Raw genomic sequence first — 18,970 nt, 5'->3', positions numbered from 1 at the left:
CTGCTTCTGCTTGGTGCAGATCTTCCAGAAGAGACCAGAGCAATGCTCTGAGGGTCTTTCTGCAATTTCCTGCCCTTCTCTGCCCCTAAATGGCTCCCCTGGAAGCCTAGTCCACTCCTCTCCATACAATGCTCCCTTTCCCCCTTTGGCTTGAATGTTACTGACTCGCCCCCACCCCATCTCCATGGGGAATGTCTAAGCTAAAGCCGGCTGCCTTTGGAAGTCCTGGTCTGCTCCCTGACACAATTGGCTCCTGCACGGCCCTTTGCTCCGACAGCTTATGTGCATGTTGTCACTCCAAAGCCACAGAACCCCTCCTCCTGTTTCCTTTCACCTCTTCATATCTGTGTACGCTATGCCTCTCAGGTGGCGTATGCCACCTGTGTACAGGAATAGATGAGATAACTTCTGTGTCACTAATCAGCTTCTTCCAATCAAAATTCCAGTAAGAGCAGAGCTGAGCAACTGCAGAAAAGAGTCTGTGTGTGTGTGTGTGTGTGTGTGTGTGTGTGTATCTGTGTAACTCTAGCAGTCCAAATCTTTGAACAGAATCAGATTTTCAATTTAACTTGAAGAGAAAATGTGAGATACATTAAGCAGCAGCTTCTTCTTCCCCTCCCTCTCTCCTCCCCTTCCCCTTCCTCCCCCTCCTTCTCTCCCCCTCCCTCTTCCTCCTCCTCCTCCTCCTTCTTCTAATTTGGGTGGATAATCTATAGAACATTTCCACTGGGGGAAGAAACACAACCGAAAACTAATGGTCCAAAATCAGAGATGTCTGAGGAAACCTACTAGAAAGACCCAAATGTCACATGTCTTTGCTGTTTAACACAGTAGCCACTGGCTATGGTTATGCATGGCTTTTTTTTTTTTTAGTTCAAAATACCCTTTTTAAATTTATTCTTTAATCAATTCATAAAGGTATGGGGTAGTGCATATAAATGGGGATCCATGTAATGTTTTCGATATAACTACACATAAGCACTGTATAATGTTTAAGTCAGGCTAAGCTAAACTATCAGTTAAAATATGTGTTATCCTTTGTTAAAATGTATGTATATGTGCGTGCCTGTGTCTTCTTGCCTATATGTACACCACAAGCATGCAGTACCCTCAGAAGCCAAAAGAGGGCTCTAGGTGCCCTGGAACTGGAGTTACAGTTGGTTTTAAGCCACTCAGTATGGGTTCTGGGAACCAAACTTGGGACCTGTGCAAGAGCATCAGAGGCTCTTAATCACTGAGCCATCTCTTCAACCCCCAAGTGTTTGTCATTTCTTTATGTAGAAATTAGGAAATGAGACCAAATATAATCTCACTGTATAGCTCTGGTAGCCTGGAACTCACTCTATAGATGAGGCTAGCCTCACAGTCACAGAGATCTGCCTGCCTCTGCTTATCCTCTGGGTCTACGACATACACACGTACATCACTGTTACCGCCTTGCTGCGGTACCACAACACGACCTTTTCCTCTGGTCTAACTGTAGCTTAGTACCAAGCAGTCCTTTCTTGTCTCTGGCTATTGAACAAAATGAAACCTTCGTATCTAAGGGGCAGAGTTTTTTTGTTTGTTTGTTTGTTTGTTTGTTTTTTGTTCTTTTTTTCGCAGCTGGGGACCGAACCCAGGGCCTTGCGCTTGCTAGGCAAGTGCTCTACCACTGAGCTAAATCCCCAACCCCAGGGGCAGAGTTTTTACTTCAGAAGCCACAAAGTCTGACAAGATGCTACTATCTTCCGGTACCACCATCTACTGTGGAATTGAGTCAGAGAGGTTGAAAGTTTGAGACCAGTGTGAGAAGCTTAGCAAGAAAAGTGAATGAATGAATGAATGAATGAATGAATGAATAAATAGTAAAATAAAACTTAAAAACCCAAGAGACTACCACACTGTGTGACCCACTCTAAGAGCCTCTTCTTGTCCCGTCATCAGTTGGCCACCCAGCTCCAGCCGTAGCCAATGTTGCCACTGTGCTTGGGTCCTTATGGGTCTTTCTATATTTGTAGCATATTTTACTCACACGTCTACATACACGCCAGGCTTGTTGCACACACACCAGTGATATCACGTCAAGTGTGTCTCACAGATTTCCTTTGAATTACCAAGACATTTGCAGAGCTGTAAATGGCAGTACCCACAGCTCAATGTCATTTGTCTTGACCGCTGCATGGATGTCCCCAGGTCAGGCAGCCTAGTCCCCTCCTTGGGAGCATTTCGTTGTTTCCAGACAAAGCCACCAAGGCCACTCCTGACCTGCTGCTTTGGCAGGTGAGCAGGGACAGATATGAAGACATGGGATTGCCTAGGTGTCCATACTGTGCCCTGGGTTCTCCCGTCCCGACATCCTGCCCAGGCAGAGTTCCAGAGCCTCGGTGGGGTTAGCCCTGCGTCTGAGACGCCACCACAGAGCCAGCATTGACTTGAAGGTAGGAAGCTGGCAGCCGAACCCTATTCTGATCTCTTGTCACTCCTCATGCTGAGAAGATTCTATCAAATGGAGGGTGACGAGGCCTGAAGACACAGGGACATTAATAACAAACCAAGATGGCGGCACAGACAGCACTGCTGAGGCTGAGCCAAGCGTAGACTCCGGGAAGATCAGAATGCTTATGAGTACCTTGTTTTGTTTTTGAGACTGAGTCTTCTTATGTAGTCCAGGTTGGCTCAAACTCACGGCAGTCCTCCTGCCTCAGCAACATGCATGCTGGGACTGCAGATGTACACACCGCCTTGTGTACTACCTTGCCTGACTGTACAGGGTCTTGTTTTTAAGTTAGATTTCTCAAGTTAACTCACTACACTTATTCTAGGGCACAGGCAAACAAAAAAAAAAAAAATTAGGTTAGAGGCTCGCATAGTGCAAACATTTGGGTGTTGGGTGCTGACCTGTGAATAAAACACAGATTCATCACATATTGTGTTTTAAATTTCCTGTTTTAAAATTCATCATAGTCTGATACTCTAGCAGTCGGCCTACTTCCCCTTTGAACATCCTCTGCCCAGATTCAGTAGTAGCCCAGGCCCTATGGTAGATACAGTTAAGTGTGGTAATGGTTTGGATATGAAGTGTCTCTGTTGCTCTTTTGAGAGGTTCTAGAAACTTAGGAAGTTGGGTCTACTTGGAGGATGTTTCTCATCATCCCAGGCTTTCCTCTCCTCCTCCTCTCCCCTCTCCTCTCCTCCCTCTCTCCTCCTCCTTCCCCCTCCTTCCTGGCTGCTGAGAAGTAAGGAGATCGCTACATTTTTCAGCCACCATAATGTTCTGCTTCATCATAGACCCAGAATCCACAGAGCCCATGGCTACGGTTTGGCCCCTCTGAAACCATAAGCCAAAATAAACCACCCCTTTACTAGGTGTTTTTTGTCAGCTGTTTTACCACAGCAATGAGAAAGTCCAATACTCCTCTTATACCAAGCACCACCCCTACTGGATATCTAAATCTATACATGATACTGGATTTTAAATAGCCTGTGTCTTACTCCTATAATATGTTTAGTTTTATAAAACAATAAGTTTGGTTTACAAATTAGGCACAGTAATTTATAAGCTTGTAAATTTGGTGAGAGATTAACGATGACAGGAAACTAAAACAGCTCAATGGGCTACAAGGGGGGGGTGGTTAAAGCATCTAAGAACCATTGTTACAAACAGGATTTGAAAAAAATTAAAGTTACAATAATCACATCTCGTGTAAGGTGCCAGCGTCACTGCCTTCGCACTATGGGTCCGTTTTCAAATAAAATAAGGTTTATCGGAACGCAAGCACTGAAGTATTGTAGCGGTCAGTCTGATAACCAGGATGTCTACCGTGTGAGTATCTGGATGATAGTGTATACGTCTTGGATACGCTGGGCAAAGAGGACGTTCACATTCTTGCCTGGGTGAACTGAGACTCCATGAGATTTCATTATGCTACTTTGAATCGCATGCAATGTAGAACTTAGGAGTTTTTATTTCTCAAGCTTTCCATTTAATCTCTTTGCACCACGATGGGCCTGGGATACCAAATTTCAGAAGGAGTTTGGTATAGACAGCCAACGACTGTTGTATACGGTCCTTTCTTATTAAACATCCCCATCCCTGGGAATTTCTCCACGGTGTCCCCTTGTCTTCAAAATGATGCCAGTGAAGTTTGCACTTAAATTATTTATTCAAACACATTTCAGCCATCTGGCCAAGTTTCACTGGGAATGCCTTTGTTGGCAGACATCACGGTGAAAGTATGTCATGTGCCTATGTTTAGTGGGAACCTGCAAAATAGATTACCGATGCCGGGAGGCTCTCTCCATTGTTCTCCCTGAAGAGTACTAGGTAGTTTCCAGACTCTGGCCCCAAATCACTTTGTGTCTCATGGCTGTTTCTCAAACCTCACGTGGCACTCTATTGATATGAGAGTATCCATATTGTCTTTCTGGGCTGTCGAGATGGCCGGGTGAGTAAAGGTACCTGCTATGTGTGCAAACCTTGGTGACTTTAGTTCAACTCCTAGGTGGAACATGGTGGAGGGAGAGAACTCACTTCCACGGCTGTTCTCTGACCTCCATGTGTGCCCCTGCTCACATGCACAATAGAAATGGATCTTTTAATACACACACACACACACTCCTCAGGGGTGGGATGAGTTCTAATCCAGCTCTCAAGACCAGTGTGGCTAACTCACCCTTGAAAATGGAGAGTCAACCATTTCTCTCAGTAGCCCCAAGATTTTGTCTTTTCCCTGCCTGTGCTGTCTGCAAAGTTCGGTCCTCTGGGCTTTCTGTCCTCTTCTCACCCAGGCTCTGACTTCTATCTGTAACAGTCTTCCTTCTATTTGCTCTAAACTTCAAATCCAACCACCCAGGTTTCTCCTCTGAGAGCCCACAAGTCACTTCCTTCAGCATCCCTCCAGGTTACCTTCTCCTTCCTTACCCCAGCAAGTGAAGCAGCTCTTGCTCCCACATCCTCTCCTGCTACAGTGGGGACCTGTCCTGCCCCTGAAGACCCAATTCAGACGCTTGAGCCTTATTCCTGCTTCTGCCTGTAGACTCTGAAAATCCAAACTCCGGGAGTGATCTAGAAAAGGGAGAATGACTGTAACATGCAAATGTTCTTCCCAACATTATTTTTTCTCCATTGTGTGGAAATGTAAACAAGGCAAAATGTCAAAGAATTGGGAAAAGATGCAGTAATTCTCGTGGGTCTCCCTGGAGTTTGAAGGACCCATTCAAGATGCTACCTTGACAACAGGAAAAATGTGTATGAGTTGGGATGAAGCCCACGTCTGGGGCTGAATTGTGGGAGTTAGTTTGAGCACCTCCTGCAGACAAGGATGCTAACAGAGGGGTTGAGCGATGCAGCTGACGGCACATAGACCCATCCTAGTTTGGTGAATTCCAGTGCATGTGTTTGCAGTGTGGTGCACTATTCTTAGATGATTATTTTGCCTTTGTTTTAGACAAGGTCTTACTAAGCAGCCTTGGCTGGCCTCAGACTCGGAGATCTGTTTACCTCGGCCTCTGAGATTAGAGATGTGCACAGTTATCTATCTATCCAATTCATATGAGCGTTTCGCCTACATGTGTGTATGTGTGCTATGTGTGTGCCTGATGCCTGCAAAGGCCAGACAAGAGTATGCGATGCCCCGGAACTGGAGTTAGAGGTGATCGTGAACCACGGTGTGGGTGCTAGGAATTAAACCTGGGTCCTCTGCAGGAGCAATTGGAACCCTTAACCTCTGAGTCACCTCTCTAGCCTGTATACCATTCTTCTATCTAGTGAAAAACCTAGAAGAAAGTGTTCTTTCCTTAATTCCCCCCTCCCTCCCTCCCTTCCTCTCCGAAAGACAGGATCCTTCAATGTAACCTATCAGCTTCTCACTATATAGTCTAGAGCAGCCTTGAGTTCAATACCGCCGCTGCCTGTCTCCAGTTTACTGGGACGAAATTGCATCACTATGCCTGGCTTGAAGATAATTCTTTAGAAATGGTCTTCTATGAATATCATTTAAGATTTTCAGACATCTTAGTGAGTGTTCGCTCTACACTGAGACCTTTGGACTGTGAATCTGCAAGGATTCCCAAGCAAGGTTTGTTCCTGCGACACTTGTCCGTGTGATCCTTTGCACAGCAACCTTTCTTGCCTGGATGACCCCTTTCTTTTCATTACTAGATCCATACCCTTCAAGGCTGTGCCTGACTTATGCCTCCCCTGAAAGTCACCCAGCTGGAGCGCTCACGCACTCTGAGGAACCTCTAACATGGGACACTTTCCCAGAGAGCATCAGTACACACCCACCACCATGTTTTATTTCTGATTGGATATAATAGTCACTGGGGGGAGGGAAGGAGGCACAAAGGCCTTTCCTGTGTATTGTTACCGAATCTTACCCCAAGTCACCCCGTCACTGCTGGAACCATGGTGACCTCGGCAAATGGACTTCCTCCCTCCACTAGTGGCTAACCTAGTGCAAGGCTGGTAGTCACTCAGAGGGGACGGCAGGTGTGGTGCCATGTGGGGTTGTGTTCTTGGGCCCCTGTGTGTGCACGAGGCTTCTATCTATATCCAGTCCCCTTGACAGCTCCCATCTCTGCCAGCGGAAACATCTTTGCCTTTATTACGTTAAATTAAAATTACTTAGAAATACAGGTTACTAAGTAGTTGCAAAGAAGCAAAGGAAAGCCCCATGTACCCTCCACACAGTGCCCTCTGATGATGCCATAATGTGACACTATGGTTCAGTATCAATACAAAGGGCATTGGTCCTGTCCACAAAACAGTTTTATCAATTATAGATAACTTGATCACTTATTTTTACTTATTTTTGAGGGGGGGTTTTCAAGACAGGGTTTCTCTATGTAGCCCCAGCTGTCTGGAACTCACTCTGTAGACTGGACTGTTCTCAAACTCACAGAGATCCCTCTGCCTCTGCCTCCCAAATGCTGGGATTAAAGGCGTGTACCACCACACCAGGCTCGGTTTACTTTGTACATTTATCTATTGTGTGTATGGGAGTCCGTGCATGGGTGGAAGCGTGCCACAAAAGGCAGTGTTATCAGAGGACAACTTATGGGAACTGGTTCTCTCCTTCCACTATGTGCGTTGTGGGAATCAAACTCAGGGAAGCGCCTTTACCCACTGAGCCATCTCGCCAGTCTTGGTGGGCAACGTTTTAAAAAACATGCCATCCCAGAATTTGACCTTTTCTACTTAAACACACTTTCTCCATGCTTGCCTGACATACTTTGTCCCTTCAGATTTTATATGAACAGTTGCTCTGAAGTTGTGAGCGATCCATAACCCCGCCCGCCCACGCACGCACGCACGCACGCACGCACGCACGCACGCACGCACGCACGCACGCACGCACGCACGCACGCACCCGATTCCTTGCTTGTGGGATCTTGGGCCAACGAATTAACCCTTCTGGACTTTGGTTTTCTCATTTGAAGAGTGGCAACAGCAACCTCATGGGGTTTTTGATTTTTAATGCAAAATGTTTAAGTTAAGCACATAAAACACTACACACTTAGGGACTGAAAAGAAGGCTTAGTGGTTAAACGTGCATTCTACTCTGTGCATTCTACTCTTGCGGAGGCCCCAAGTTCAGCTCCCAGCACTTACGGTGGGTGGCTCACACAGCCTGTAACTCCAGCTCTGAAAGATCTGAGTCCCTCTTCTGACCTCTGTGAACACTTGTGTTCATGAGCTCCTGCATGCGTGTGGGGACTCGGACACACATGCATATTCAGAATAAAAACATAAGAACATTCAGGAAATGTGGTTTTCTTCTACCCTCTCCTACATCGAATGCTGCCGTTTTCTCACAATACAGTGGATTTCTTCTCTTAAGCAACGTTCAAAATTACTCTACCCTGACACTTTCCCACCCCAGCGCGTCTCCTCAGCAACCCCGTCCATGTGTGCGTATCATTTAATGTGTATGAACCTGACTGTGTGTTTCTTACTCCTTTTGAATATATTCATATTTCTATTTTTTAACCTAGCAACAATATGAGGTATTTTCAGGAGAGTCCTCAAATCTTTCATTTCTACAAGTCAGCACGTTGGAGGAGAGCCATGCTTTGCCACCATCTGGAATATAAAGATAATTTTACCAACCTCAGGAACTATAAAGCTTCACTGAAGGAGAGCAGAGAGCAGAGTGCCCAGCACAGATGAGTTCAGAACTCCCCGGGGGCTGCTGCTGGTCATGGTCACCACCTTCCACTGGTGTTTCCCCACAGACCTCTGCCCTTGGACATCTGAGAGGGGATGGGTGTCTTCTGGGTCTGGGATAGACTTTCGTAACCGCTACGTGAGCTTCACGTGCTGTGCTGGTTGGTTTTATGTCAACTTGACACAGGCTGAAGTAATCTGAGAGAAGGGAACTTCAATTAAGAAAATAGATTGGGTTCTAGGCAAGCCTGTAGGACATTCTCTTAATTAGTGATTGATGGGGGAGGGCCCAGCCCCTTGTGGGTGGTGCCATCCCTGGGTTCTATAAGAAAGCAGGCTGAGCACCAAACTAGATAAGATAGATGGATGAAGCAAAGAAGTGCAGGCTGACAGGAACCGGATGCAGATCTCTCCTGAGAGACACAGCCAGAATATGGCAAACACAGAGGCGAATGCCAGCAGCAAACCACTGAGCTGAGAACGGGACCCCCATTGAAGGAATCAGAGAAAGGACTGAAAGAGCTGAAGGGGCTCGAGACCCCATATGAACAACAATGCCAACCAACCAGAGCTTCCAGGGACTAAGCCACTACCCAAAGACTATACATGGACTGACCCTGGGCTCCAACTGCATAGGTAGCAATGAATAGCCTAGTAAGGGCACCAGTGGAAGGGGAAGCCCTTGGTCCTGCCAAGACTGAACCCCCAGTGAACATGATTGTTGAGGGGAGGGCGGTAATGGGGGGAGGGTGGGGAGGGGAACACCCATATAGAAGGGGAGGGGGAGGGGTTGGGGGATGTTGGCCTGGAAACCAGGAAAGGGAATAACAATTGAAAATGTAAATAAGAAATACCCAAGTTAATAAAGATGGAGAAAAAGAAAAAAAGCAGGCTGAGCAAACCACAGGTAGCAAGCCAGTAAGTAGCACCACTCCACAGTGTCACATCAGCTCCTGCCTCCAGTTCCTGCCCTGGCTTCCTTTAATGATGAACAGTGATATGGAAGATAAACCCTTTCCTTTCCAACTTGCTTTTTGGTCATCACGGTAACCTTAATTAAGACACACCCCAAGCAAAAAATAGAGAGAGGCTAGAGAGATGGCTCAGTAGCTAAGAGCTCTTGTTGCTCTTTCAGAGGACCCAGGTTTGGTTCTCAGCACCCACGTAGTAGCTCACAATGATCCTAAGTTCAGTTTCAAGGGCTCCCATGCCCGCTTCTGACCTCCATAAGCACCAGGCACACCTTTTGTACACATACATACATGTAAACAAAACACTTGTGCACATAGAATAAATACATCATCTTCTTGTTTGAGACAGGGCTTCTCTGTGGGGCTCTGGCTGTCCTACCAGGAGCTCACTCTGTAGACCAGGCTGGCCTCAAACTCCCAGATCCACCTGCCTCTGCCTCCCCGGTGCTGGAATTAAAGGCATGGGCCACTATTTCCGTGGTGAATAAATACAAATTTACAAAGGAAGGAAGGAAGGAAGGAGAGAGAGAGAGAGAGAGAGAGAGAGAGAGAGAGAGAGAGAACTAAAGATAGAAATCTGTATTGGCCAGTTACGTTCTGCTATTTCATTTGCCCTCTATCCCGACATCTTCCAAGCGGGGAAAGAAACTGTGTTCACATGTGTGTGTACGTGCAGGTGGAGGCCAGATGTTGCTACTGGGTTTATTCTGAGATAGGGTCTCAGAACTGGTCCTCTCACTGATCCTGGAGTTCACCAGTGGGCCGTCTTGTCTGGGCAGCATGCTCCAGGGATCTGCCTATTCCTACCCTTTCTGCTCTGGGGTTACAGACATGGGATACAGCTCTCAGCTTTTGAGTTGTTGCAGGGGATCCAGAATCAGCACATGGCAAGCACTCAATTGACTGTGACTTCTCCCCAGTTCTAGAAATGTTAATAATAATTACTTGTGTTGGGCTCTGGGTGGAAGCTGAGAAAACTCACATTGGAGACAGAAGCCTAAAAATGAAAGCTTTATTTTCTTCTTGAACAGGAGGCTGCCAGTTCTGGATCTGAACCTCATCCCTGAAGGGCAATCACACAACATTTTTATAGGACGGGAACACAAAGCAAGGGGGAGCAGGATGGGCTATGGCATTGACCAATCATATTTTGACAGAAGGGGTTAAACAAGGAAGTTAACAATGGTGACTGAACCTTATCCAGGTCATCTGGTTTTGGGGTCCTTGAGTCAGCTTTTGCAGTCAGGTCTGCTCCTGGATTGTACTAGAATTTAGAATGATAACAGGACAAAGGGGTGGACCAGCTGCATGTAGCCAATTAAATCAATACATTTATCATATGTGTGCCTTGGTTTAGATAATGGGGTAACAGCATCTTCCCTTTTTACATCCTTCCCTAGTTAACACACAAACATGAGACATCTGCACGTATCAGGATAGAAGTTGCTTCCGGGGCCTGGGAACATGAACTCAGTTTTGACCCCGTCAGCAAGATGAAGGTTGTTCCTTCAGTGACTGGACTCAGGCAACTGTCCCCTAACACTTGAAGTTGACCGAATGCTTGCCTAGCATGCTTGGAGCCCATTTTATATATCCATGGCCCACTCATTCAGTACTGCATAAACCTTGCCTAGGATGGTGCATGCCTATAATCCAAGCACTTGGAAGGAAGAGGACCAGAAATTCAGAGCCATCCTTAACTACATGGGGAGTTCGAGGCCAGCCTGGGCTAGAGACTCTGCTGCTGATGGCGGTGGTGATGGTGACAGAAAAATGACTCGGTGACTAAGGGCACTTGTACTTACAAAGGGCCCAGTTTCAGTTCCTAGCACCCACTCAGTGGCCTCATAACCTTCTGCAGTTCCAGTTCCTAGGATTTTGGCCTCAGCAAGCACCAGGTACACATGTGTACACACAGGCAGAACACTCGAACACATAAATAAAAATAAATCTAAATAATAATCAGTTGTCACAGTGCCGCCTGGTCAGTGGTGCGGTGGTGGTGGTGGTGCCGGTGATTAAGGCTGTGGTAGACTGAGTGTTTATCTTGTGGCACAAACAATTAAGAACTTTGCTTGTTTTAGGTTAATCTCTGCTAAAGTCCCAAGAAACAGATTTCCTTGGTCCCATTTCACTGCTGCGCAGAAAGGCACACAGGCTTTGATACCTTGCCTCAGTCTGGATACCTTGTCAGAGCCGGGACTGGGGTTCAAAATCCAAGCTATCAGGCCCCTGGATACAGTGAGATAAATATTTCCTACTGTCTGTGGTCCCATGAGTCAGCCAACCGGAAGAGATTCTGTTTGGTTTTATTTGTTATCTGTTTGGACAGTGGTGCTAAAGCCCTCGGGGGAAGCCCACAGTAGTAAAGAATTGAAGTCCTGACACTAAATCAATCAGATGCATTTCTTTTCAACTTCCCATTCTCAATTAAGGTGGCAATCAGATTAGCCGAGAGAGAGGTTGGCTGGAAAGCGGTGAGCATCTTGGCGGCTCTGGAGCATGAAAGGTCAGCCTGCTCCTGCCAGCTCCTGGATCGTCTGCCTCCCTGGAGAGAATTCAGCTGCCACAGAATTCATTTTTCGGTGGGGACCATGTAGAAGCTAGTTCCCAACTCCTTCCCCGGGTCCATTTTCACCTGAATCTTCTCTTATTCTTATCCATCTAGAATCTTCCAGGGTGAGAAACAGATGGTAGCACACCAGCCGTTGTGTGGCCCCCACAACCATACACCTGTCCTGTAGCCACACGATAACATCAATGTCCTTCCAACCAAGCAGACCCAGGTTGTGCCTGTGTGACTCCCTGGCTTTAATTACCCAGGGCAAATGGCTGCCTCACTCTTAGCAATGAGAGATCAGGAACAAAAGGGAATGATTAAATAAATCGGCATCTGGTCCAAAGACTGAATAACATGGCTCATTAGCAGTCATTAAAGTCCAGGGGTTAGGGATATGTAGTGAGAAGGTCACAGCATTTCTGACACAAGAAGAAAGTGAACTTTGACAGTGCCCCGTAGGACCCGGATTTCATGTATGTATCTTAAACATATGTGAAAACATGGAAACAGAACAAACGCCATCACGATGTCCATCATCAAACAATGTGACTACAGTGTTTTACGTTATAAACGTGTCTCTGAGAGCATGGTGTCTTTTTAAAGTAGAAACAAGGGGCAGGGAACTATGGGTAAGGGAACTTGTTGGTTTCTCCTCCCTGCTCAGTACTCGAGTTTCCACTGCTCTGAGGAGCCAGTTTAAGCCTTGCCTCTTTAGTGCTTTCCTGGGTTTATCCAAATCTGATAACTTCAGCTTGGTGGACCCCCTTGGACTCCCTAGGACACGCCAGCAACTGTGGGGGGTGGGGGTTCTTCTCTAGCCCAACTGAAGAACCAGCTCCTTGACGGCCAGCAGCCTGTGTTTTTATTTAACTTCCTTCTCCGGGCCCCACAGCTCAGCCATCATGTAAGCAGTGTCCGTTGAACACCAGCTGGGTCCTCCTGGGAAGTACCACATGGGGGTGACCCGCCTTTCTCTCTGAACTTTGTCCCATTTCCTCCAATTCATCTAAAAGGGCCGTCTGTGCCATTAGCCCTGGGTTAGACTTTATTGTGAATTGTTTTTTTTTGTGTGTGTGTTTTTTTTTAATTCCATTTGCTTTGGTAGGGACAACCAAGTCTAGCCCTTGTTTTTACAGGGAGATTATAGAAGAAAATAAATATGGGCTATTTTGAGTGAAAAGGCTTTGTGTGAGCGTGTGTGTGTGTGTGTGTGTGTGTGTGTGTGTGTGTGTGTGAATGGGGATAATGGAACTGATGTTTTTAAGACAGAAAATGAGAGCGGAGAGGAGAGAACTTCCTTGGGTCTCAAGCTGATCAAAGGCAGACAAAGGCACAGGCACGTCAGTTGCCCCTCCCGGGGCTGCTGTGCTCAGGATACTGTACAGAGGTCAAGGTTGCAGGACACAAGACCCGGGCAACTTACAGTTTCTTTAGAGGAAGAAAAGATGAGTCACTGAAATAACAGCCTGAACTCTGCCTGGGAGACTCTGCAAAGAATGCGCTTGCACGGACAGAGAGGAAGGGATGGCTGCTGGCAGAGGCGTTAGGGATGGAGGTCCAGCCTGTGCCAGGCCCTGAGTCAGGGTGGTCCAGCCTGTGCCAGGCCCTGAGTCAGAGTGCTTATCGCTGCTGGTCACCACCCACACTAACTTGTACCCAAGATTCCCTGTCACCTCATTTGCTGCATGTTCCACCCTCTGTCCCTTTTAGGACTTCCTGTTATAGTAGGACGTCTGCTCTCTGTCATGAGCCCGAGCCTTCTGAGGCAGAGAAGTAAAGAAGTGTCTACGGTGGAGGATGCTGAGGGACAGGGTGACCCCCGCCTTGGATGAGCTTCCCTGGTCAAATGCCAAGTGTAAGCGTTGAGGTTTTCATGCGGAAATGGAGCCCCGCTAACTCATCAACTGGGAAGCAAACCAAACCAGAGTCACCTCAGTGCTCCATCAGAAATGGACATAAAGAAGACAGGACAGAGCCCAGCATCCAGGTTGCAGACCCAGTGTCAAAGGACAATATAGAAGAAGGCTGGGGAGTGGTTGACGATGCATTCCAGCTCTGGTGACGAGAGAATTAGGGAGCTTAATCTCTCAGATCCTGCCTCTCTATCTTACCAGGTCATGACAGGATCCCGGTGAAAGAGATAAAAACACTCGGGTTCAACCCAAAGCAGTCGGTAAGCCCTGGGGTTTGTCGGCTATTAAAGATGAGCCTACGGGAGCCAGAGGCAGCGAGGCAAGATGAGAAATCCAAAGGAGACTGACTGTCTTGTGTGAGGACCTACAGGTCATATGGGCTGGGAAGAAGGTGTCACCAGAGAAGACCTAGATTTTGAAAAGTTTGCGATGTTTAATATTGGGGACATTGTTTTCATCTTCCACTTGTCACTGGCAGCTCTGGCCAAAAGGACAGATTGGTCAAGAACACAGGGTGGGGGCAGGCAGGAGAAAAGGCTGCAGTGGGCAGGAGTTAGCAAGGCTGACAAAGCCAGCAGACCAGATGATGCTGCCAGGAACCCGGGCCGCTCGCCATCAGATCCAGAACAGCCAGAGCTGGGCCTGTGCTCTCACTGCGGCTGCACACCAGACCCTCCTTAATGGGAAAGGGTCATCTGATGAGATAGCTCGGGCCATGCAAAGGCCGGCAAGGCAGGGAGAAGGCCAGGGTATGTGGTGTGGGCCAGCAGGAGAACCCTGGCCTCCTGCTACCCGTCTCCAGAATGTCCACTTCATACCCTTGAGGAATGAGCTCAGTGCTCCCCCAAACCGCACCACACACCATGGGTGGGAAGAACATTCTATCAGGCGGAATCGTCTATGCACATGTCCCGTGAGGAGCCCTCGCATCTGGCCTAATGACTTCTAGGGGAGGAGGAATGAGAGGGGACGAGGGCAGTCTGCATGTTTAGTTTTCTAGTAGTTACTGAAGCCTTTTAACGGGATATTCTGTTAACTTTTTGTTAATTGTTTGGTTTTCGATTACCCAGGGATACTATAACAGGAAGTTGGCCAGGCCACTTTTCCTTAAAATAGGTATAAAACATTGTTAGGTGACTGAAAGTGTAGTGACTGAAGAGCATCTTTTGGAAAGTTACCTCTGGTGAATGGAGGTTGCATCTACCAGATACAGTCTCCAGAGAGTGAGAGATGACCCTGGGGGAGAGCAATTCTCTCCCAGAAATAAAATGCATCAGAATTAACGTTATAGACATGTTGAGAGTTAATCTCCACCTGCTTCTATGTGCAAACATTCAGAATCAGTGCTCTCAGGAGCAAGATTAAAGGAACATAGACAAGCCTATTGAATTCTCGTTCAGATGACTGTTTTCAGCTGCTTCTTAATGCTTTCTTTGGTTTTTCCCTGGCAGGGTTCTGTCTGGTAGAAAACTCAGTGCAATCTTCCTGGCACTTCCTGTAACTGACTGCTTTGGCTTCCAGAGGCCAGGCCTCAGCCCAGAATCCCCAGGTTTTTGCCTTCTCTCTGGATTGCACAGGAAGTATGGAAGCTATATAAGGCTTTCTGCTCTGTGGCTGAGACTCCAGAAAGACATCTCTCTAGTTTATGATTATGGTTGTTTGCTTCTAAAGGGAAGCAGATAATAAGATGCCGACCCATCTGGCCCTGGGCCTCGCATTCTGATGACGCCCCTGTTGGGCTGCACTGAGCTACACAGCTCTATAGTTATCAATACGGTGCACTACTTAAAACGGACAAAACTTTGACTTTTTCCTGAGCTTTTCCTCCCTCCTAAACCAGGTTGTTCATTTCATATCCCGTACCTTATGCTAAACCCTGCACAGGAAACAAACAAAACTCTAGCACCCAACAGAACAGAATGGGTTTCAGACACCTGTGAGCTCGTTTCTTCATGTAAACTCCCTGACGGACACCCAGACGTCTAGAAGGTTCTACAGCATGGGACTATTTCTTGCCTTTCGGTCTTTAAAGCAAAACAAAAACACACACAGTGCAGAAGACCGCTTCCTAGAGACCAACAGCTTTTGAATTGGTTAATTAGATTCTCTCAGATGAGATTTTAGTTTTCAAGGGTTGTTAATGAGACAGACCGGAGACCAGTGTTAGCTTCTGCCAAGGCTCCAGTGTCTGGGTTTGGAGGGCCTGAGGAAAGAGGCCAAGAAATAAGGAAGGAAAGAAAGGTGACACGCTTTATGGAAATCTGGTGAGGTCACAGACCCTGTCCTTTGCTTCTCCCTCCCCACCCCACTCCCACCCCCAGCAGCAGGACCACCTCCTGCAGTGCTGTGGTGCAGCCTCAGTGTCCCCCCCTCCCATGAACTTCAGCCCTAGCCTTTCTGTGTGCAGCCCATTCTAGACGCCACCCACCAGCCACCTCTGTTTTCTCCAGTTCTGTGAGGTACTGCTGCATTTGGGGTATTTGCTTGTATAAGGTAGGAACCCCATAGTCTTACAATATCCTCTTGCTTCTATGAGGTGCCCACGTCTTGCTGGGCCTGTGAGCCCCCCACCCCCATTCTGTCTGGACAAGTCCCTCAGCTCAGACCTTTGTCCCCACAGTCTGGTGTGGCTCACGCACAGCTCCCTGAAGACATCCCTCACGTCACCCTGCATCATTGTGGGTCTTGACTCTCACCCGCTGCTCAGATGACTCTCAAAGCTCCCTGGTAGCCTGTGTACAGCCTCCCTCAGTCAGGCCTTGCCTGGCCTTTGTGTCTTTTCTTCTAGGAGGTTGAAGAAAAAAGATGCAGTGTCTCTTGGGGTCCCCTAAGTGGGAACCATTACCATATGTCTATGAAGAATTGTGGATTTGGTTTAAATTAGTTATTCAAGGTCATACAGTATGAAACCATAAGAGCTGGGCTTCCAACCCAGGTCTCTCTGACTCGAGTCTAAATCACTTATCCACAATGCCCTGCCACTTTGCAGACTCCAAGAGTGGTTAATAACTGGAGCGTCAGTGACGGACAGATAAGCAGCATCTTGGGCTCCACCCCACGCTCACATACACACTCCTAATTGGGATCCCATCTCTTTGTGCCTTCCATTTCCACATGTGCTTTGAGTTTTCCTAGCTTGGTAACTATGTGACCCACCCAGCCCTAATACAGTGGTTAAGCCATGGTCTCTGAAGCTAGATTTTGAGGGACCAAATCCTGGTTGCTTGTATATTATCTCTGTGCATCTCTAGGCAAGTCTTCATGCCTCAGTTTCCTTATCTGTAAGGTGGGAATAAACTTAGTGCCCATTTACCCCATGGAGCTGTTCACCCCATGGAATTCGTTGTTCCAGAGATTTAACGAGTTGGTTTATATCTGTCTGGGACAGACAGATGACAGTGTAGCCCATAGCCTCAAACCCTGGACTTTGAGGGTCAAGAGGGGAAATGTGTCTAGTTGGGAGATATTCAATCATAAATAATCCTGGGTGCCAATAGGGTGCCCTAAATGCTTTCTCACAGAAAGAAGCAGCTTGGAGGAGCCAGGGGAAGCCAGGACAAATCCAGGAAATGTCTGGTGGCCAGAAGAGCCTGTGAGACTCACAGACCAGTCCCCTGGTACCCTGGCTGCCCTGCACTTACTTCTTCGGGTCCACATCTTTTCCCACATACTCAAATCAGCCCTGGAGCCAAACCCATGGCTGTCTCCTCCTCTTGGCTGGGTGCCACCCGACTGCCTGCCCAAGCTCCCTCACTGCTTCTCTGCTGGCCCCATTTAGAGCTCTTTGTGTGGTGAAGGAATTTCCACTAAAGCAATTCATTCTTTTCTCAGTGACCCCCTAATCTTCCCAGCGAACATTTGCATTTCAAGAAGAGGGCGTATACAAACAGAACTCTTCTGTAATTGGCGGATGAAGGGGGCGCTTAGTTTTCTTTTCGGGATGGACTTTCCCCAGGCTGATGGGCTCCTCTGTGAAAGCAACTACCACCCCCACCCCACCCCCGCCCACTTTCTACTCACTCCCCCCCACACCCCCAGCACAAAGGAGCTGGGATGCAGCAGAGGAATGTCCTGCCTGGGGAGAAGGCTAAAGAGGACAGTTTCCAGAAGTTTCTGTTTCCTTGATCCATTAAGTTTCTAATGCTGGACCTGGAGGTTTTGTTGTTTTTTCTTTTCTTTTTTTTTTTAACCAGTTTTATTGTTGACTTCCAAACACTTTCATTTCCTAGCCTCAGAGACCCTGAACAGAGTCATTTGGGGCTTCTTGATGACATAAATGTAGCTTTGTAAAACCCTGCTACATTGTTCTTAGTTTTTCCATTCCCCCACTGACTGACAAAAGCCCTTGGACCAGGAAAGGGCCTGGATGGAGTACTAGCCCAGTTCTCCAGTGCAGCTTCAAATACCACAGACAAGGACCTTAAAGAAGCACTTCCTGTTGATAGTTAATGACCCTGTTCATGTATCACAGCAAGAGGCCATTCTGAAGTGGAGTGGCACAGAAAAAGGAAATGTAGGAGCCAGTGACAGCAGGCAGAGCAGTCACCCTGAATGTGGCCATCATCGTCCCAGGACATTCTAGACCAGCAGTTCTCACCCCGTGGGTCATGACCCCTTAAGGGCCAAATGACCCTCTCATAGCCATCACATATCAGATATCCTACATATCAGAAATTTACATTATGGCTCATAACAGTAGCAAAATTTATGAAGTAGCAATGAAAATAATTTTATGGTTGGCGGTCATCACAACATGAACCGTATTAAAGGGTTACAGCGTCAGGAAGGTTGAGAACCACCGCTCTAGACTCATGGGCTGCAAGAGGAGGTTTTATAGTCCGATCTCTGAAAATCATGGGGTGGGTGTGGATGTAAGTGGTAGCGTGGTGGAAGTGCCTGGTCTCTACACGAGCTCCCCACCCATGAGGCCTGACCCTCCAAGTGTTCTTCTGAGGCCTGGTTTCTTCCCCCGAATGTCCCACTCTGCCCAATCCCTAAACTAGGCCAGTGTCTTGGCACACGGGATCATCTGGAGACCTCTACCCTGGGAAGGACAAGGCCCTGGCCCTTCGGCTGGTTTCTTTCCTCATAGGCCCTGTGTCCCTGGTCTTTGCAGCCTCATAACAAGGCTTTACACCTGGGTTGTTTTTCCCATTCTAGGTGTGTGTGGCTGCTGTGGCGCTCTTCGTCCCAGGTACAAGAGGCTGGTGGACAATATCTTCCCTGAAGATCCTGAGGTGGGTCCCATTAAGGGCTACGTGGGCTGCTGACTGGGGAAGGACTTTGGGCACTGACTCTTCCCGCCCCTGGGAAGGGTGAGAGGCTCTGTTAAGCATTTGGCCCTTCTGACATTTGACCCCTCTGAAGGCTGGATGTA

The 18,970-nt window shown here is 47.6% G+C and overlaps 1 protein-coding gene across 1 annotated transcript in view; it reads left to right on the top strand.

The window, feature by feature from the left end:
• Efr3b (EFR3 homolog B) overlaps positions 1-18,970 on the top strand; it is a 73,471-nt gene that overhangs the window by 18,625 nt on the left and 35,876 nt on the right. The window contains 1 exon segment of the mRNA NM_001427261.2: positions 18,754-18,830. Within this exon segment, the coding sequence (NP_001414190.1) occupies positions 18,754-18,830 (77 nt within the window).

Source organism: Rattus norvegicus, chromosome 6, assembly GCF_021556685.1.
Source record: "Rattus norvegicus strain SHRSP/BbbUtx chromosome 6, alternate assembly SHRSP_T2T, whole genome shotgun sequence".
NCBI lineage: Eukaryota > Metazoa > Chordata > Mammalia > Rodentia > Muridae > Rattus > Rattus norvegicus.
This window is presented reverse-complemented; position numbering and strand designations above follow the sequence as displayed.